Raw genomic sequence first — 14,363 nt, 5'->3', positions numbered from 1 at the left:
TTTTGGGGGTATTTTATGCCTGCCATAAATTTAGTTCCCTCAACAAAAACCTGCACTCGCCCTGTGGATGTCTTCGTCCTGCATTTCAGTAACAACCACAACATTAAATATTTTCCCTCTCCATATCCTCAGTATTATAGTAGTTACTCTATTCACTAAAAAAGGTATGCTTTTACCTCATGGCCAAAAATAAAAGAGTGTATTTCCTTTCCAATGCACCCTCTGAATGAGAAACAGAATTTAAACAAGACATTATGCAGCAGTGGACAAGTCTGCAATGAACCCTGTTACTTTGAATTTGAAATACAGGATAACAATAAAACCAAAGCAGAAGAGGAAATAAAACATCTGTCTAAAACATTTGCTCTGTCAACAAGCAAACAGCCCATTTAGTTTTTCTAAAATGTACCCAATACCCTGCTCTAAACATCGGGTTTGCTGTTGATATTTGGTAAGGCCTTAAAACAAAAATATAACAATAAAAAAAAAGATGAAGGAAAGATGCTGTGGTGTTACAACTCTCCTGCCCTCAATTATATACTGTACTTTAAGATAAACATTTCTATCACCTTCTTTTCTATTTTTTTTTTTACAAGTTAGAATAACATTCAGTTTTTTTCAGCCTCAGAGTCTCTTATAAATTACCCAACTTTATTATTCATTTAGATTTTATTGCCATATTCACTGGTGTCAGTGAATCATCAAAAGTGAAAACATGCCTGACAGACTCTGACCAGAAATGATTTAAATTGATTAAATTAAATGAATCCTGTGGACTCTACACCAGCTTCCAATTCCAATATTGCACGAAATACAAATACTTCTTCAGTATAAATCAAAATGGCCTTGCCATACAGTAAACGCTATGCAGTACACCTACAAGCCTGCATGTACTCGTGGGTCCCATATTCCTGATCTATTTTTAATTCTAAGATTAACAAAACTTTTTCTTCTATTCTCCAGATTCTGTCCTGATAATTATGCTGCAGTCTTTGTGTCACCATAGTTTATCCATACACACATACACACAACAATAATCATAATGTCTTTTATTATGCTCATTTTAAACCAGGGGAGATCACCGTGGTAACCTATGCTGCAGGTTCATATCAGGAGGGGCAGGGGGGAGGGAAGAGGGGCCTGTGCCACCTCTCACTCATCACAGCAGGTGTGTCAAAGCTTGTAAACTAGCGAGTGGCTTGCTCATCGGCAAACATTGTGTAAATAAGCAACCTGCATTTTCTCCAACAATGTATGTGACATTATGCAAAGCAGCACTTTTGCTTTCAACCAGATGATATAATCAAGATCATCTCCTCCTTGTACATGGAGGTAAACACTAAACTTATTGGCTCACCACTAAGTGAGCAGGTAAACACTAAACTTACTTTCTCTGCCAGACAAATTTCACCCTCATCTGCATGAAGTTTTTTTCCCCACAATGGTTTATACAGATTTTCAAGAATGACCAAACAAATTTTTAGTTAACTGGCACATTGTAGTTTTTCCTACACTGTGCCCTTGAAACATTTGAGCGCCTCACAATATTACCAAAGATATAAGTGATTATTCTGATAGGATTCAACATTCCTACACACCCATAGCCCACCCACACAGGTGTTTTCTCTTATGTTGACTGATGAGACTTCTTCCTAGGACAGTGTGGGCATGTACAGACAGCACTCAATTGACATCTCCCTCAGTCCTCTCTTAAGTCTGTTGCAACTGAAGGGAAGGGACAAATTACATTGTTGTCATTTTTATGTTGTCACAATTCCCAGAATAGCTTTACGCAGCTTCCACCAGACTAGAGGTCTAATCAGTACACAGTTATTACAAAACCTGTGTGGGTTTGCAGGGCCTTTGAATGGTGCAGTGTCCCAACTTTACTTGACAGTCATGGGTAGACCTTTTAACTTACAATGGGCCTTTTTCACAAAAGACATTTTGACTTGACATCGCAGGAAAACCACAGGTTTAACATTTAACATTTAAAATAGCTGTTCTATTGTCCATACACTTAAAACCCCAGCATCAGTGTTTCAATACAAATCTTATATGAAAATATACAGTGTGCAAAGGAGGCTAGTAGAAAGTAACTGATTCAGTAGTTGGGGGTGGGGGAGTCTCAGCTCTTTATCACTCTATGCCTTCATAATAAGCTTACAGTGATATCTAGGTGACACCCTGCCACAGTAGCACCAGATTCATGCCCTAACCACTTAGCTAAGTGATTCTCCATCCTTGCCCTTTACAATGTTTACTTTCCACCATTTTATGCGGCTATCCATATTTTCTGTGTGAAGTTAATGCACTACATGAGCCCATCAGAAATTCAAAAACAAGTAGTACCCATTGCATGTACACTACATTTTGCTAAAACACCAAAGCAAGGCTAAAGCTTCACATCTGATGGATGTGAAAATCAGTCATGCAACACTACACATGTCAGTGATGACTCAAAATAATGAGTCATTGGTGTCTACAATTACTGCTCACTAAAAACTATTGAGGTTTTGGTATGAAGGGAACAGTGAATGAGTGATTTCAGACAAAATGCCAGATTCCTGCTGGTTTTCACTGTGGACATAATTAGAGACTATTTCACACCTGCTATGCCCAGTGTATGGAATTAATTAGAAGTGCTCTGATCTACATTTCATGTCACCAAAATGAAAGAAATCTGTTTGGGGTGGCTAACCCTCTGTTGTTGTATTTTGTAAACGAGTCGTTTGTAGAAGAGAAAAAATAACAAAACTAAAATGAAAATCCCATGTCATTATTATGATCTAGGACCAGGACTATCTGCTGTCCATCTACAAAGTTTGTAGATGGACAGAGCTATACTGTGCCTGTGCATCAGGAGGCTGAGAATGGCCATATTTGCATTAATCTAAAGTTACTTATTTTGTTATCTCATGATAAAAAAGCTTGTTTTCTTGTGGTAATGGGTCAATTTATCTTGCTACCTCGAGAAAACAAAGCCAATTTCTTGAGATAATTTATCCAATTGTTCGAGAGGATAGCTAATTATGAAGTACTTGAAAATGAAGTATCTTGTTCATTTGATCACACCTGATTTCAGCCTTCAAGATCACTGTCATGACTGTCAGGGATAGATAACTGAACCGCAAATGAAGGCATAAATGTATAGTTTTGTTTGCCGCTGTAATGGGTACTCTTTGATCTTTTCAGCTTAGATCAGTTACACTTGTCAAACCACCATCTATGTGTGGTGGCATGGCACTCCTTACATCTGATAAACATTATAATTAATAAGAGGAAACAACCTTTTGCTTTCTTGTGATAGTGGGTTCAGTATCTTGTTTATCTCATTATCTCAAGATAACAAAGCTTTTTTCGAGATAACGTGATAAATTAACCCGTTAACAAGAGACAACTAGCTTTGTTATCTTGTGATAAGAAAATAATTAACACGTGATCTTGAGATAACAACATTAAAGAATAATAAAAAAGTAAAAGTAAAAATGAAAAAAAGTATAGTCATTCTCAGCTTCAGTAGCTGAGTCTGCAACTTTGTCTCTTAATTCACTTTACTCGGTACGCTGGGATGTTGCACTGTTTTCTGTAGCGCTGATTGAGTAAGCCTCAGAAATATATCAACTGGACCACGAAGGTGTAAAACACTCTCCATGGTACTGACATGTGTGATGCAAAAATACATCAATCAGTGAAAAGAAAAAAAAAGCCAACTTCACATGCAAGACATGTCAGTTATTAGGCTGCAGTATAGTTAAAGCCAATATGGGCAACTTTTTACTTTGAAGGCAGGAAGTGTATATTTAGATCCTCCCTTCCTTCCCTCCCTTGAGGTCGTTCCTCAACACATGTAACCCGTGTTGATGCGGTGCCAAACAGCATGAAGCCTACTTTGCTTAAAGCTTTGCATAACTATGCATAAAGCTACACAGGCACTGAAGAAGCAGATAATTAATACAGGCAATCTGTATTTAAAAGCGCTGCTGACATTTACCTTTGTTTTCAAGACAGTCATGTCTGATGCATGTCACCACAGCTTTCAATGACAATGGAAGAGGTGTGTCTTTTATCAGAATACCAATGTAGACAGTCCAACTTATCCATATTTGGATGGCAGTGTAGCTTTGAATATAATATGACAGCTTAATATTGCATATTGTGTGGTCTTACTTCATACAGGACAAGTTAACAAAAAGCTAATTACACAAATACTGTAAATTAGAACAACATGCTGGCACACACACACACACACACACAGGGCTCAAGAATAATGCAGATGTACTATTAACAACTACAACAAATTCCAAACAACAATCCATTACCCAGACAAACTGAGCACAATCCAAAATGTGACTGAACTTCAACAATCAATAACCACAGCATTGGCCTAATGCTGATCAACAAATCCAACCATGTGGCTGCAAATGCCACACACACACACACACACACACACACACACACACACTTTATGAAGAACAGGAGAATAAAAGCAGCATGCTGCCAAGTTCATTTTCAGTGCAGCACAACAATGCAATACATAATTTCAAAAGAACCACTTTGTCCTCTGAATCCTTACCAGATATTGCCAGAGGGGGTCAGGAGCATCTGAGTGGGCTTCTCTTCATCTCATCATATTGCACACCTTCTTCAGAGTCTCATTATTTAAATGATCCATTATCTGTTGTGCAGCTTTGTGAGCACCTGTGTGTTGCTGTGCTAAATTTTTTTTTTTTTTTTTTTTTTTCTGAGACTGAGTGCAATTGTGTTGCTCTTGTCTCCACAGTGCATGGCTATAAAAGCGAGTTGTTTACCTGACAATCCAGCCCATTACTTCTCAGCTACCTGGCCCGAAGTGGTGTCCTACAAAGTGAGCACTGGAAAGTTTCCCAGCTGTCCGCGTTAATGTCCTCATCCTGCTTTTGGCCAGAAACAAGTGTGGGTCATATTTGCTTACTTTGCTTCCAATGCCCTTTAGTCAAAAAAAAAAAAAAAAAAATCTATATATTTTGTTGGTGGGTCTTTTCTGCCCCAGCTGTCTAATCATCATCTGCAGTTAGCTTGGGATCTAGAGCTAGCATCTGTTTTTCACAAAGATAACTACGGCCAAAACTTTCAAAACCCCAGCAGGATATTTCACAACACCTACCGCTTTTTGAAGACGTCTCCAGACGCCGCAAAGGCTCCCCCGTCGAGTTGGTACAAAAACATCATCCCTGGGGGGCACAATGAGCAACATTTTTCAGCCTTTTTCGCCAAAAGATGGCAGCCGGAAGTAACACAGCTCAAGATTTAATATCCCTGTTTCTGTTGCACCAGTGCAGTAGCTTAATCTAGCAGATACGTTTTACTAGCAATATAAATAATAATATTTACATGATATTTTTAGTTATTAAATTATATCCAGTTGTTTTAAATCATAACATAAAATGATACATTCATATTTTTCATGCATAATACAAAATGAGTGAGGTAATAGTTTTAATTGAGCAGGAAAGTCTCTGAGGAGGCTTCATGGAAATATCTTGTCAATGCAAAATGCCACAGAACATAAACACTCACTTCCAATCTGCATAAGGATTATTCCAGTAGCCACAGGGTGACTGGCAAAATGAGGCAGACAGGTGCCAAGCATGAATAAGATCTGTCATGGTGTTTTTGATATTTGTGTTATATTGTGCATATATTATGTTAAGTGGGTCTGGTAAGTAATAGTGTTTTATGATGAACCAAACCAATACTGCAGTTACAGCCTTTTGCTCACACAGTGTCGTGATTGACATTCTGCTATAAGAATCAGAAATGCTAAATGCGGCAGTACATCTTGTAGGTACACATACAGTGTGGAAGGAAGGAAGAACTCACATTTATACTCAAATGTTTGAATACAGTGTGAATTTAAAAAATTAAACAAAACAACACAGTCACTTGCTTTACTTGACAAAAAATTATCATAATCGGCTTTTTTCACCAAAGACATTTTGACATGTCACAGGAGGAAATTCACAGGTTTAATTAATAAAACTAATGGAGGCTGAGATCCATTTAGCTGCTCTGCTCCTAGTCTTGTGTATGCTGGCTCACTGTCATGGCTTACATTTAATAGAGCTATTGTTAATATTAATCTTAGTAACACCTGTGCTTTTTCCTCAAGACAAGTCAAAATGTCTGCTGTGCAAAAAAAAAAAAGTTAGCTCCAATGAATTGTATTCAGAGATACGTTTTGTGAGAAAAGTATTAATATATCTATGATTTTAAAATGTTTCTATTCCATCAATCGTGTCAAATCTTATTCTGATTTATTGCATTATAATGACACCACCATACAGTCTATGGTCAACCAACAGACTGCACAGACTGGATAAATGTGATATGAAAATAAATCCGTACTATGTGACTCGAAGAACTAAATCTCAACCTTGGTCAAAATCGATGCACTTTAATGAAGTAAAAAGGCATGCCGTGGCAGACACAGCAATTCATTTGCATGAAAATTGTGTGCATGATGGTAAAAGAGTGGATATGATATGGTTTGTGTGATTTGGTTAGAGTCCAGAGAATTTAGTTTCCTGTGCTCCACCAACATATTTCCCTGCAAATTAAACTTGCCCACTCTGTGGCAAAATATTGAAAGGATGGAATTTGTATACCTGAAAATATCACTGGGTCCAAAAGGTGCTCATTGTGAGGAATGACTCTTACAATAACTAGCTGGCAAGATCTGCAAATTTCTTTTTCCATTTGTAATTTTTTACTGTAACACACTGGTCAATGCAGCTGCTGCAGCAACAGCATAATTAGTCATTGAGAGCAGGAGTTATGTAGTTTAATTTATCATTTATGCAATTATAATTTTTCCCCTTCCTTGTATCAATGATGCATGGGTGTTTTTAGCAGTCATTGTGAAGGCTCATTATAATTAACCATTCTTCTCAAAGCAAACTATGCTTATCTATAATTATATCTGTGTTATCTGTAGCTCCATTAAAGTCTGTATGTACAAACAAATCATGTTACATATTACAAGTACAAGTACATATGTCAAATTTCAGGATATGTTCATTTGCAAGGCTCATGTATAATCAACTATTATTATCAGTCCACTGTATGTCCCTGTATCATTTCCAGGCTGTTGGTTAATGACTTCATGGGCTGAAGCCTTGGATATGTGCTGCTGTGTCATTTACACTGCAATCCCATCAATCTGTGTTGTGTCATTGGTTTAGCTGTAGCATGCCCAACACCTCCATTATTCCATCAACAACCTGTCAGTGCAGAGGGGAGTGAAAAACAGCGGCAGCAAGAGATTGCACAGAAAGAACGCAAGCAGCTCCAAATTACAATACTGATGTTTTTCTGTAAAAAGAAAAAAAGGGGCCTCATATGAGTTACTACATGCCTAAGAGAAGTGGAGTGCATTTAGATTTTAAATAGGAAGGAAAGAAAATATTGTGTTGTCAAAGGCTTGCTTCCAGGGAAGCAAACATCAAACGTGAGCATGACACTAGATGACAATGTACCTCCTAGGGGGTGAATAGCAAGACTTTTAAGAACTAAAACTTTAATAACTCAGGAATGACTTACTTGGTTTTGACAAGAAGTGCTCTGTTTGAAAAGGTGTGACTTGAAATAGGCGAGAATGTTCCTATTAATGTTCACGTTTGAAATTCAGCTGGATTCATTTACTGACCAAAAATAACTCCCTCCCAGCTGCAGTGTTTCCTCTGTCACAGAGATGTATTCCTCCTCTCTGGGTGGATAAGAAGAAGCATGTCTAGCTGCATGAACTTGAACATGAATCATGCAAGAACTTTAAGTCAGTTTGATAAGCCGTACCCTGAGTTAATGGCCTAGATTCACACTATATTTCATGGTAGTTAACAATCTGTATGGGCCTACATACAGCAGTCAAAAGCATAGACCTTACTGGCTGTAAACATTTTCAGTCTCAAAAAGGCCAGGTCTGTGTCAAGTTGAGCCCTTTTATGGTATTTGTTAGATTATGACCGGCAGATTATTTGAGAAAGTAACTGTCCCCAGGTGTTATGAACATCCCAAGCTTGTTCTCCACCCCCATGATGCTCAACTGTAGAGATTAGGCTCGCAGGAAAATCTCTTCCCTCAATGGTAGAGAGGGAAAAAAAGGGGTCCAAAGAGGCACAAATGCACTAAGTATGTGTGGCCAATCAGCTTTCTGCTTTGCTTGAGCATGCTGTCCCTCTGGGCCCGTTGATCCAGGCAAAGAAAAGTCCTCTTTTTTTCCCCCAGGACCTGTAATACCTGCATGATGAGTGCCACTGTGCTGCCAGCTGCAGCAGCCTCACTCAATCCAACCATCACAAGGCACCACACACAGAGCACAAACAGGCCTGAGAGCTGCCAGTGTAAAACATACTGAAGCTCTTTACAGCCACCTGCTGTGCTTCATGTAATACAGCATTTTGCATTGACACGCCGTCTTAACTGAAAAGCTATTCATCTGTACGTGCTGTTTTGTTAACATACATAAATAGCTGTGAATAGATGTGAATATTTAATGACCTGTTAAGCTTCCCCACTGTGGGACTAATAAAGAACTATCTTATCTTTATTGCATATTGAATTGGTAACACATTATTTTACAAGTAATTTCCTGATAATGTTGTATGTCATTGTCCAAAGTCTGAGAGGGCTTCGGTGGTGATGTTGAGTTTACAAACAGTTGATGACTTCTAGAGGAATTTTCTGTAAGAAACCAAACTACATATTAATTCATTATTGATTTATTATTTATCATTTTGTTCTCCACATATGTTTGATTGTATGTTTAGTTGTCGACAAATTTGACATTTTTGTGTGTTTAGTTGACCTGCTGTACGCAAAGACCCTCTGGGTTACACTAACACTTAATTCCTTGATTAGAAGTGTTCCAATTAGGAAAGGTGGGATCTGTCAAATTAGCCTAATAAACAAACCTTAAAATGTGGCTCAGACACAAAAACACATTACAGTTTTATTCTTACTTTCCAGGAACATTAGATCACAGAGCATTGTGTTGTGGTGGGTAATAAAAGACTAAAGCCTTGAGCTGTCAAGGGACTGAAATTGCATGTGCAGGGAGTTCATAGTGTAGGCCACACTTGTGTATGCATGACTGGTCAAATGTCTTTCAACGCAGTAAATCTTATTTTATAGTTTAATTTTTATATTGACTTAATTAAGTATACAAAGGGCAAAGGTCCAGACTTTGCATTTTGAATGCAGATTTCAATGGTGCCTTGGATCTGCTGTTTAAATTATAGCGGCTTCATTAGTGGATGAGTGCTTGTCATGAATGATTTGCAGGCAGCATGTCAAATCGGCCATCTCAAGGAGAAAGCAGCATCACAGTGGTACAGAGGAAGAACCGGGATCCATTCTTCATGCTTTCCCATTAACACTGGGACGGTTGTCTTTCGTGATTATTACTTACTGCATACACCAATTAGCCGTGTGGTCTTTCATGTGGTTTCATTAATACAAAATGCTGCTCACACACAGCAGTGAAATGACTCTACTGCATAGGTAAATTTTGCAATTAATCTGTGTCCTTGATAATAAGGTAACTGAAGGTCTGTCTAGCATGTAATGTTTTTGTCTCTTGTGGCATTGTCATTCATTTTATTTGTACATTCAAACATACAGATGTTTCTTGTCGGCCTTATATAAGACTTACAGTACTTACGCAGAACATTTCAAATGTCAAGATATACCATCATTATATGAAAGTGTTTGGTCTTTTAATATTAATAAAATGCATATTTTATCAATGTATTAATTCAAAAATATTAGATATATATTTCATATATGTATTTTTTTTTCATTGATGTATTTTTGTATTTTCAGTGCTTCTTGAGCATAGACACAGATGTATGTCATATGCTATCCAGTGCACTATACCCTGTGCTCCCATAAACTGACTTCAGGCATTTGCGCCTCGATTTTGGTTCATATACTGCAACTTGATCTTAACATCTCCTCTGGGCCGCTTTAGGATTTTAGCTTAATTTTTAGCTGATTCGTCTTTGTAACGCTTTTCAGAGGTTGTAGGTTTTTGTCTCTGTAACTGACTTAATGTCAAGTTCCAGGAAAACCTCAAGATACATTCCTGCACGTCACAGCAGTCGCTTCTTGAGCAAAATAAGGTCCATTAATATCTGGGCTTCATCATTTGAATTTTGGTAATTAAGGCTGTTTCACCTGTGACCTTCACCAATTTGTGAAGGTCACATTTGATCCTTTAATTCAAAACTTATGAAGACTGTTGACACTGGCTGCATGCAGTTTAACCTCAGGAGAAACTGTGGATGATGATGATGATGATGATGATGACGGAGATGACGTCGGGTGAAAATAAAGCAGCTGAATGATGTATGATCTGACCATGTGGCATTCATTTACTACTAGCTGTGTAGTATTACTCTTATTGTGATTCCCTGCAATGAAACCATCACTCTGAAAAATAATGTGGACATGTAATCATGACTTCAGTGTGTGGCAAATATCTATCTTAGGACAAGACTTGTGCTTTTTAACAAGGACAGGTAACACATGCACCTACCTCTCATTCCTTATAATCAGCTCTTGGTTCAGTGTGAGAACCACTGATTAATACTGCAGACGTGCTGCACTTCCAGATGGAAACTTTGTCAGTATGTGTTCCACCTTCTCAGCACGTGACTGATGAACAACTCTATTATTATAATCATCTCGATTCACACTAAGACGCTTCCCCCCCATCGTCAGATAATTAAGCTTAGTCACGGTTGAAAACACAGATGATGTGTGAGGGTACTTCTCTGAACACCACATATCTAAATAAGTTTGTTTAATTTGAGCATAAAGAACTTGGAGTGTGCAAGATCAGTCAGATTACATATTGTCTCATCAGTGTAGTTCAGTACAATTGTTAAGACATGTACAGCAGGAATAAAATAAATAAGTACAGTGCAGTGTAGGTTAGTACAGCCAGATAGAGTGAAGAGCAAGTCTCATTGTTCAGTTCAGTTCAGAGAGACTTGCATTAAAAATATATTTAGTAGTTTCTTTTAGTCAGTCTTCATTCCCACCAGGTATCCATTCGCCGTACACGTACTCTCTGCTTATAGTGGTATTCTTTCAGGTGCTTTTTCAAAGTATTTGGAATGGGAAGCATGTTAATGCCATCATAGGTGGTGCAGCTGCTTATGACCGCTCTGCAGATGTGCTGAAGGCTGAAGGGCTGTGTGCGATGGATAGGGTTGGACAACAGGGGCTCGAAGAACATGCAGGAGTTGGGGTCCTTGTAGTGTTCCAGCAATCCTGTAACTGTGGAAGCGTGGAAGACACTGGGGTCGTGCACGTCAAAGCTAAAATTGTGGTTCCACTGTTCAATGCGTGCATGTAGTGAGCGGCCGTAGCGACGGAAGCTAACAGAGAAGAGGTAGTCTTCCTGGGCAGAGTCACGCAGGAGAAAAGTGCCTTCGGGTTTTCCCTCCAGCAGCGTCTCTGCCTCGTAGCGGTCCATGACCCCCCAGTAACATGGGAGGTTGGTAATCTGCAGCAGGTCTGGAACTAAACAGTGAATGTAATCGATCTGAGTGTGAATGCGGTAGCCATCGTGAGATTTGTGATGCTCAGCCTGAGGAAGTATGGCTCTAGTGGACATGTTGGTCGCTGTAACCTCTGGGTCAACCAGAGGGTCAGAGATAGCATCGCAGGTGTGGACAGAGGCTGACGCTGAGGCTGTAGCGGAGGCTGTAGCGGTGGCTGTAGCAGAGGCTGTGGCCACCACCTCATCCAGAGTGTCCAAACAGCTCTGTAATAGAAGCTGGTGCTGCTGCTGTCTTTGGAGAAGAAGCTGCTGTTGCTGATGAGCAGAGGCTCTGTCGGCCCCAGCTAACTCATTCATACCATGAGCCAGCTTAGGGCCATGCTTGTAGAGCGGGTTAATTTGGGCCGTCACCTCAAATGTGTGGATTTCTGCATTGGGTGGTGGCTCGACACCTTGTTCAATGCTGATGCGCCTGCGCTCTCGCAACCTGTCATCTACATCCTCCACCACACTAGCCATGGCTGACGTTGGGGCATTGCACACTACTGCAGAATCCAGCATGGGTGGCTGGGTAATGGGGGCCGTGTGTTGCTTTATGAGATACCACTTCTGAGCCAGCTCTGATCCTACAGGGAAAGGGCAGTCATCCAACATCAGCTCACTGAGATGGATCTTACGCCTTGAGGAGGCACAGGCGGTTGATGATGAAAGAGCCTGTGGAGGTGGTGCTGGCGCTGCTGCACTGTGCGTCTTTATTGGGAAACACTGCCCCATTGCATCTTGGATTTTTTGCCGGAGAGTGCGACTGCTGCTTGACCCTCTGCTGTCACTTTCACTTGGTGCAGGTAACTCACTGACAGAGCTGGCTGTTCCCAGTGCTGGCCTGGCTGTTACCCGTTCTTGTCCGAGTAAAGAGGCAGCGACTTCCAAACCCTGCCATCTCCAATTCTCCTTCAGAGGAGAAGAGGAAGATTGGTCCCTGGTCTCTAGGTCACTTAACAGCTCACCATACTCAAAGCCATCACTGACAGGCCGCTCAGCTGCTGGTTCATGGCAGGCAAGGCCTTTTTTCTTCCCCTTTACGCCTTTCCGTCCAACACCTGTATCTCGTCTTTCTTCTGATCGGCTCTGTCTCACCTTGGGACGGGCCCCCCTCTCTCGATCTTTCCCTCGGTTCCCTGATTCCTTTTGCAGTGACATGATGGATTATGTGGTGAAATGGCAACAGTTGTGCCGCTCCAGGGAGTTGCCAAGGGATAACTTGTAAATGCAGTTAGCAATTAGCGGAAAGTTTCCTGTCCACATCCCTTGTCTGAGACGCAATTATCATTGTCCATGGATGCTGGCCATAGAGACTATAAAGAACCTGCAAAACAAAATGAGAGTTCTGTTTAGATCCCGCGGTTGAAAATAATTGAAATAAAGTTGAAATAATCCTGGATAACATACTGTGATGCACTCTTAGTTGCTAGTTTACTGGAAACCCCTACCTCCACACAACAAAAGTTTATTTAATCTAAGACAACAGCTCTTTTAAAATTCCACCTTCATGAACATTATTTTGTTTATTTTTGTTGAAGCTGTTCCAGAGAGATGCTGATTCTAGTATATTTTGAATTAACTGTATATTGGGGAAGTAAAGGAAACAAACAACACAGCCAGCACAGGCCCAACATCCACTTTGATTTATCAGACCATAGTTGGAGATGTTGGAGAGCACTGTCTGTGCTGTAAAGCTGCCCCGGTCTGGCCTGTATGAGTTTATCTTAGCTTTCAGCAGAGCTGTTACTGTAGTCCTTCCTTACTCCTTAAAACATAATATGTTCTACCTATTATTATTATTATTATAACTATAACTATAAACACTTCACTGATAGACGGTCAGAAACAGGTAAACTGAAATTAACATAACTGTGTTGTTCTCTGCTCTGATTTCATACGAGTTAAAGCGTCTTTTAAGGTAAAGTTAACATTACACCGATAATTTTCTACCGTAAGTTACAACGGTGACAAACCCAACAACAGAAAGCAGCTGGTTAGCTCTTTGAAAACAGCCTATAGGGTAGCAAGAGGTTTGGATTGAAAAATGCGTTGATAAAAGTATCTCAATCCAGTTGTTATGCTAACACAACATCCTCCTTTTGAGTTGAAAAGACTGCGATCTCAGTAACAGGGACGCGGCTCTGTCCTCTAAAAGGAAAAAAAAAAATCACATTATCGGGAGAAAGTAGATGGCCAATTAAAAACTGAAATCTTTCAACTTTTTCTACCACATTTTAAGCTAGCTAGCGTTAAATACTCGCAAGATATCAAATTCTTCAGTTAAATCGCCAACTCAATCGTCCCTTTACAGACAAACATAGCAAGCGAAAACATTAACGTTAGCTTCCAAGCTAGCGTCATTAGCAAGCAGCTGTTTATGGCCGGCAGGCTACGTTAGCAAGGCAGCTAGCTATCCGTTAACTTGGGTACTTTTTCCTGTAGGAAGAAGGGTTAAGTTGTACTTATACCTACTTATTTCCAGCTTTCTCAACAACAACATCAACTGTGAACATACCTTGACGGTTGTTACTAAGTTTCCCGACTACAGAGCTTGTTTCCTCTAAGATGCAACTAATGACGGTAACAGCGAGGCGGCTAGCTCACGTTAGCTCGATAAATGAACAGCTGAGACCGTGCAACCCGGATGTAAAAAGTAATTGGGAGTAATTTCTTCGATAACGTCGGAACATAACTGTAGCATCACAAATGAGAGCAATAAAACAATGACAGCTGCTAAGGCGTGTCTGACGTGTAACGAAGGAAGTGGACACAC

General features: G+C 39.8%; 2 protein-coding genes across 5 annotated transcripts in view; both read right to left on the bottom strand.

Annotated features, from left to right (window-relative positions):
* lrfn1 (leucine rich repeat and fibronectin type III domain containing 1) overlaps positions 1 to 5,336 on the bottom strand; it is a 160,336-nt gene extending 155,000 nt beyond the window's left edge. The window contains exons 1-2 of one of the 4 annotated variants that reach the window (XM_071495984.1): positions 5,147 to 5,336; positions 4,577 to 4,916 (exon numbers count right to left, since the gene is read on the bottom strand). The gene's annotated coding sequence lies outside the window, so the exon portion shown is untranslated. The remainder of the gene's footprint in view (positions 1 to 4,576; positions 4,917 to 5,146) is intronic. The other 3 variants (XM_071495983.1, XM_071495982.1, XM_071495981.1) reach the window with 3 other exon arrangements.
* A 5,492-nt stretch (positions 5,337 to 10,828) lies between these two features.
* socs9 (suppressor of cytokine signaling 9) lies at positions 10,829 to 14,358 on the bottom strand. The gene is made up of 2 exons (XM_071495987.1): positions 14,106 to 14,358; positions 10,829 to 12,914 (listed from the first exon to the last, which is right to left on the bottom strand). The coding sequence occupies exon 2, from the start codon at positions 12,746 to 12,748 to the stop codon at positions 11,075 to 11,077; it is 1,674 nt and encodes a 557-aa protein (XP_071352088.1). The 5' UTR covers positions 12,749 to 12,914; positions 14,106 to 14,358; the 3' UTR covers positions 10,829 to 11,074.
* Positions 14,359 to 14,363: the final 5 nt, after the last annotated feature.

The sequence above is a fragment of the Trachinotus anak genome, unplaced genomic scaffold, assembly GCF_046630095.1.
Source record: "Trachinotus anak isolate AG129_WGS33_773 ecotype Australia unplaced genomic scaffold, CSIRO_AGI_Tana_v1 ptg000014l, whole genome shotgun sequence".
Lineage (NCBI taxonomy): Eukaryota > Metazoa > Chordata > Actinopteri > Carangiformes > Carangidae > Trachinotus > Trachinotus anak.
Note: the sequence above shows the minus strand (reverse complement) of the source record. Positions and strands in the feature narration are given on the sequence as shown.

Bases quoted from the DNA above. Each gene is read 5' to 3' on its own strand.
- socs9 (XM_071495987.1), bottom strand. From the start codon at position 12,748: ATGTCACTGCAAAAGGAATCAGGGAACCGAGGGAAAGATCGAGAGAGG.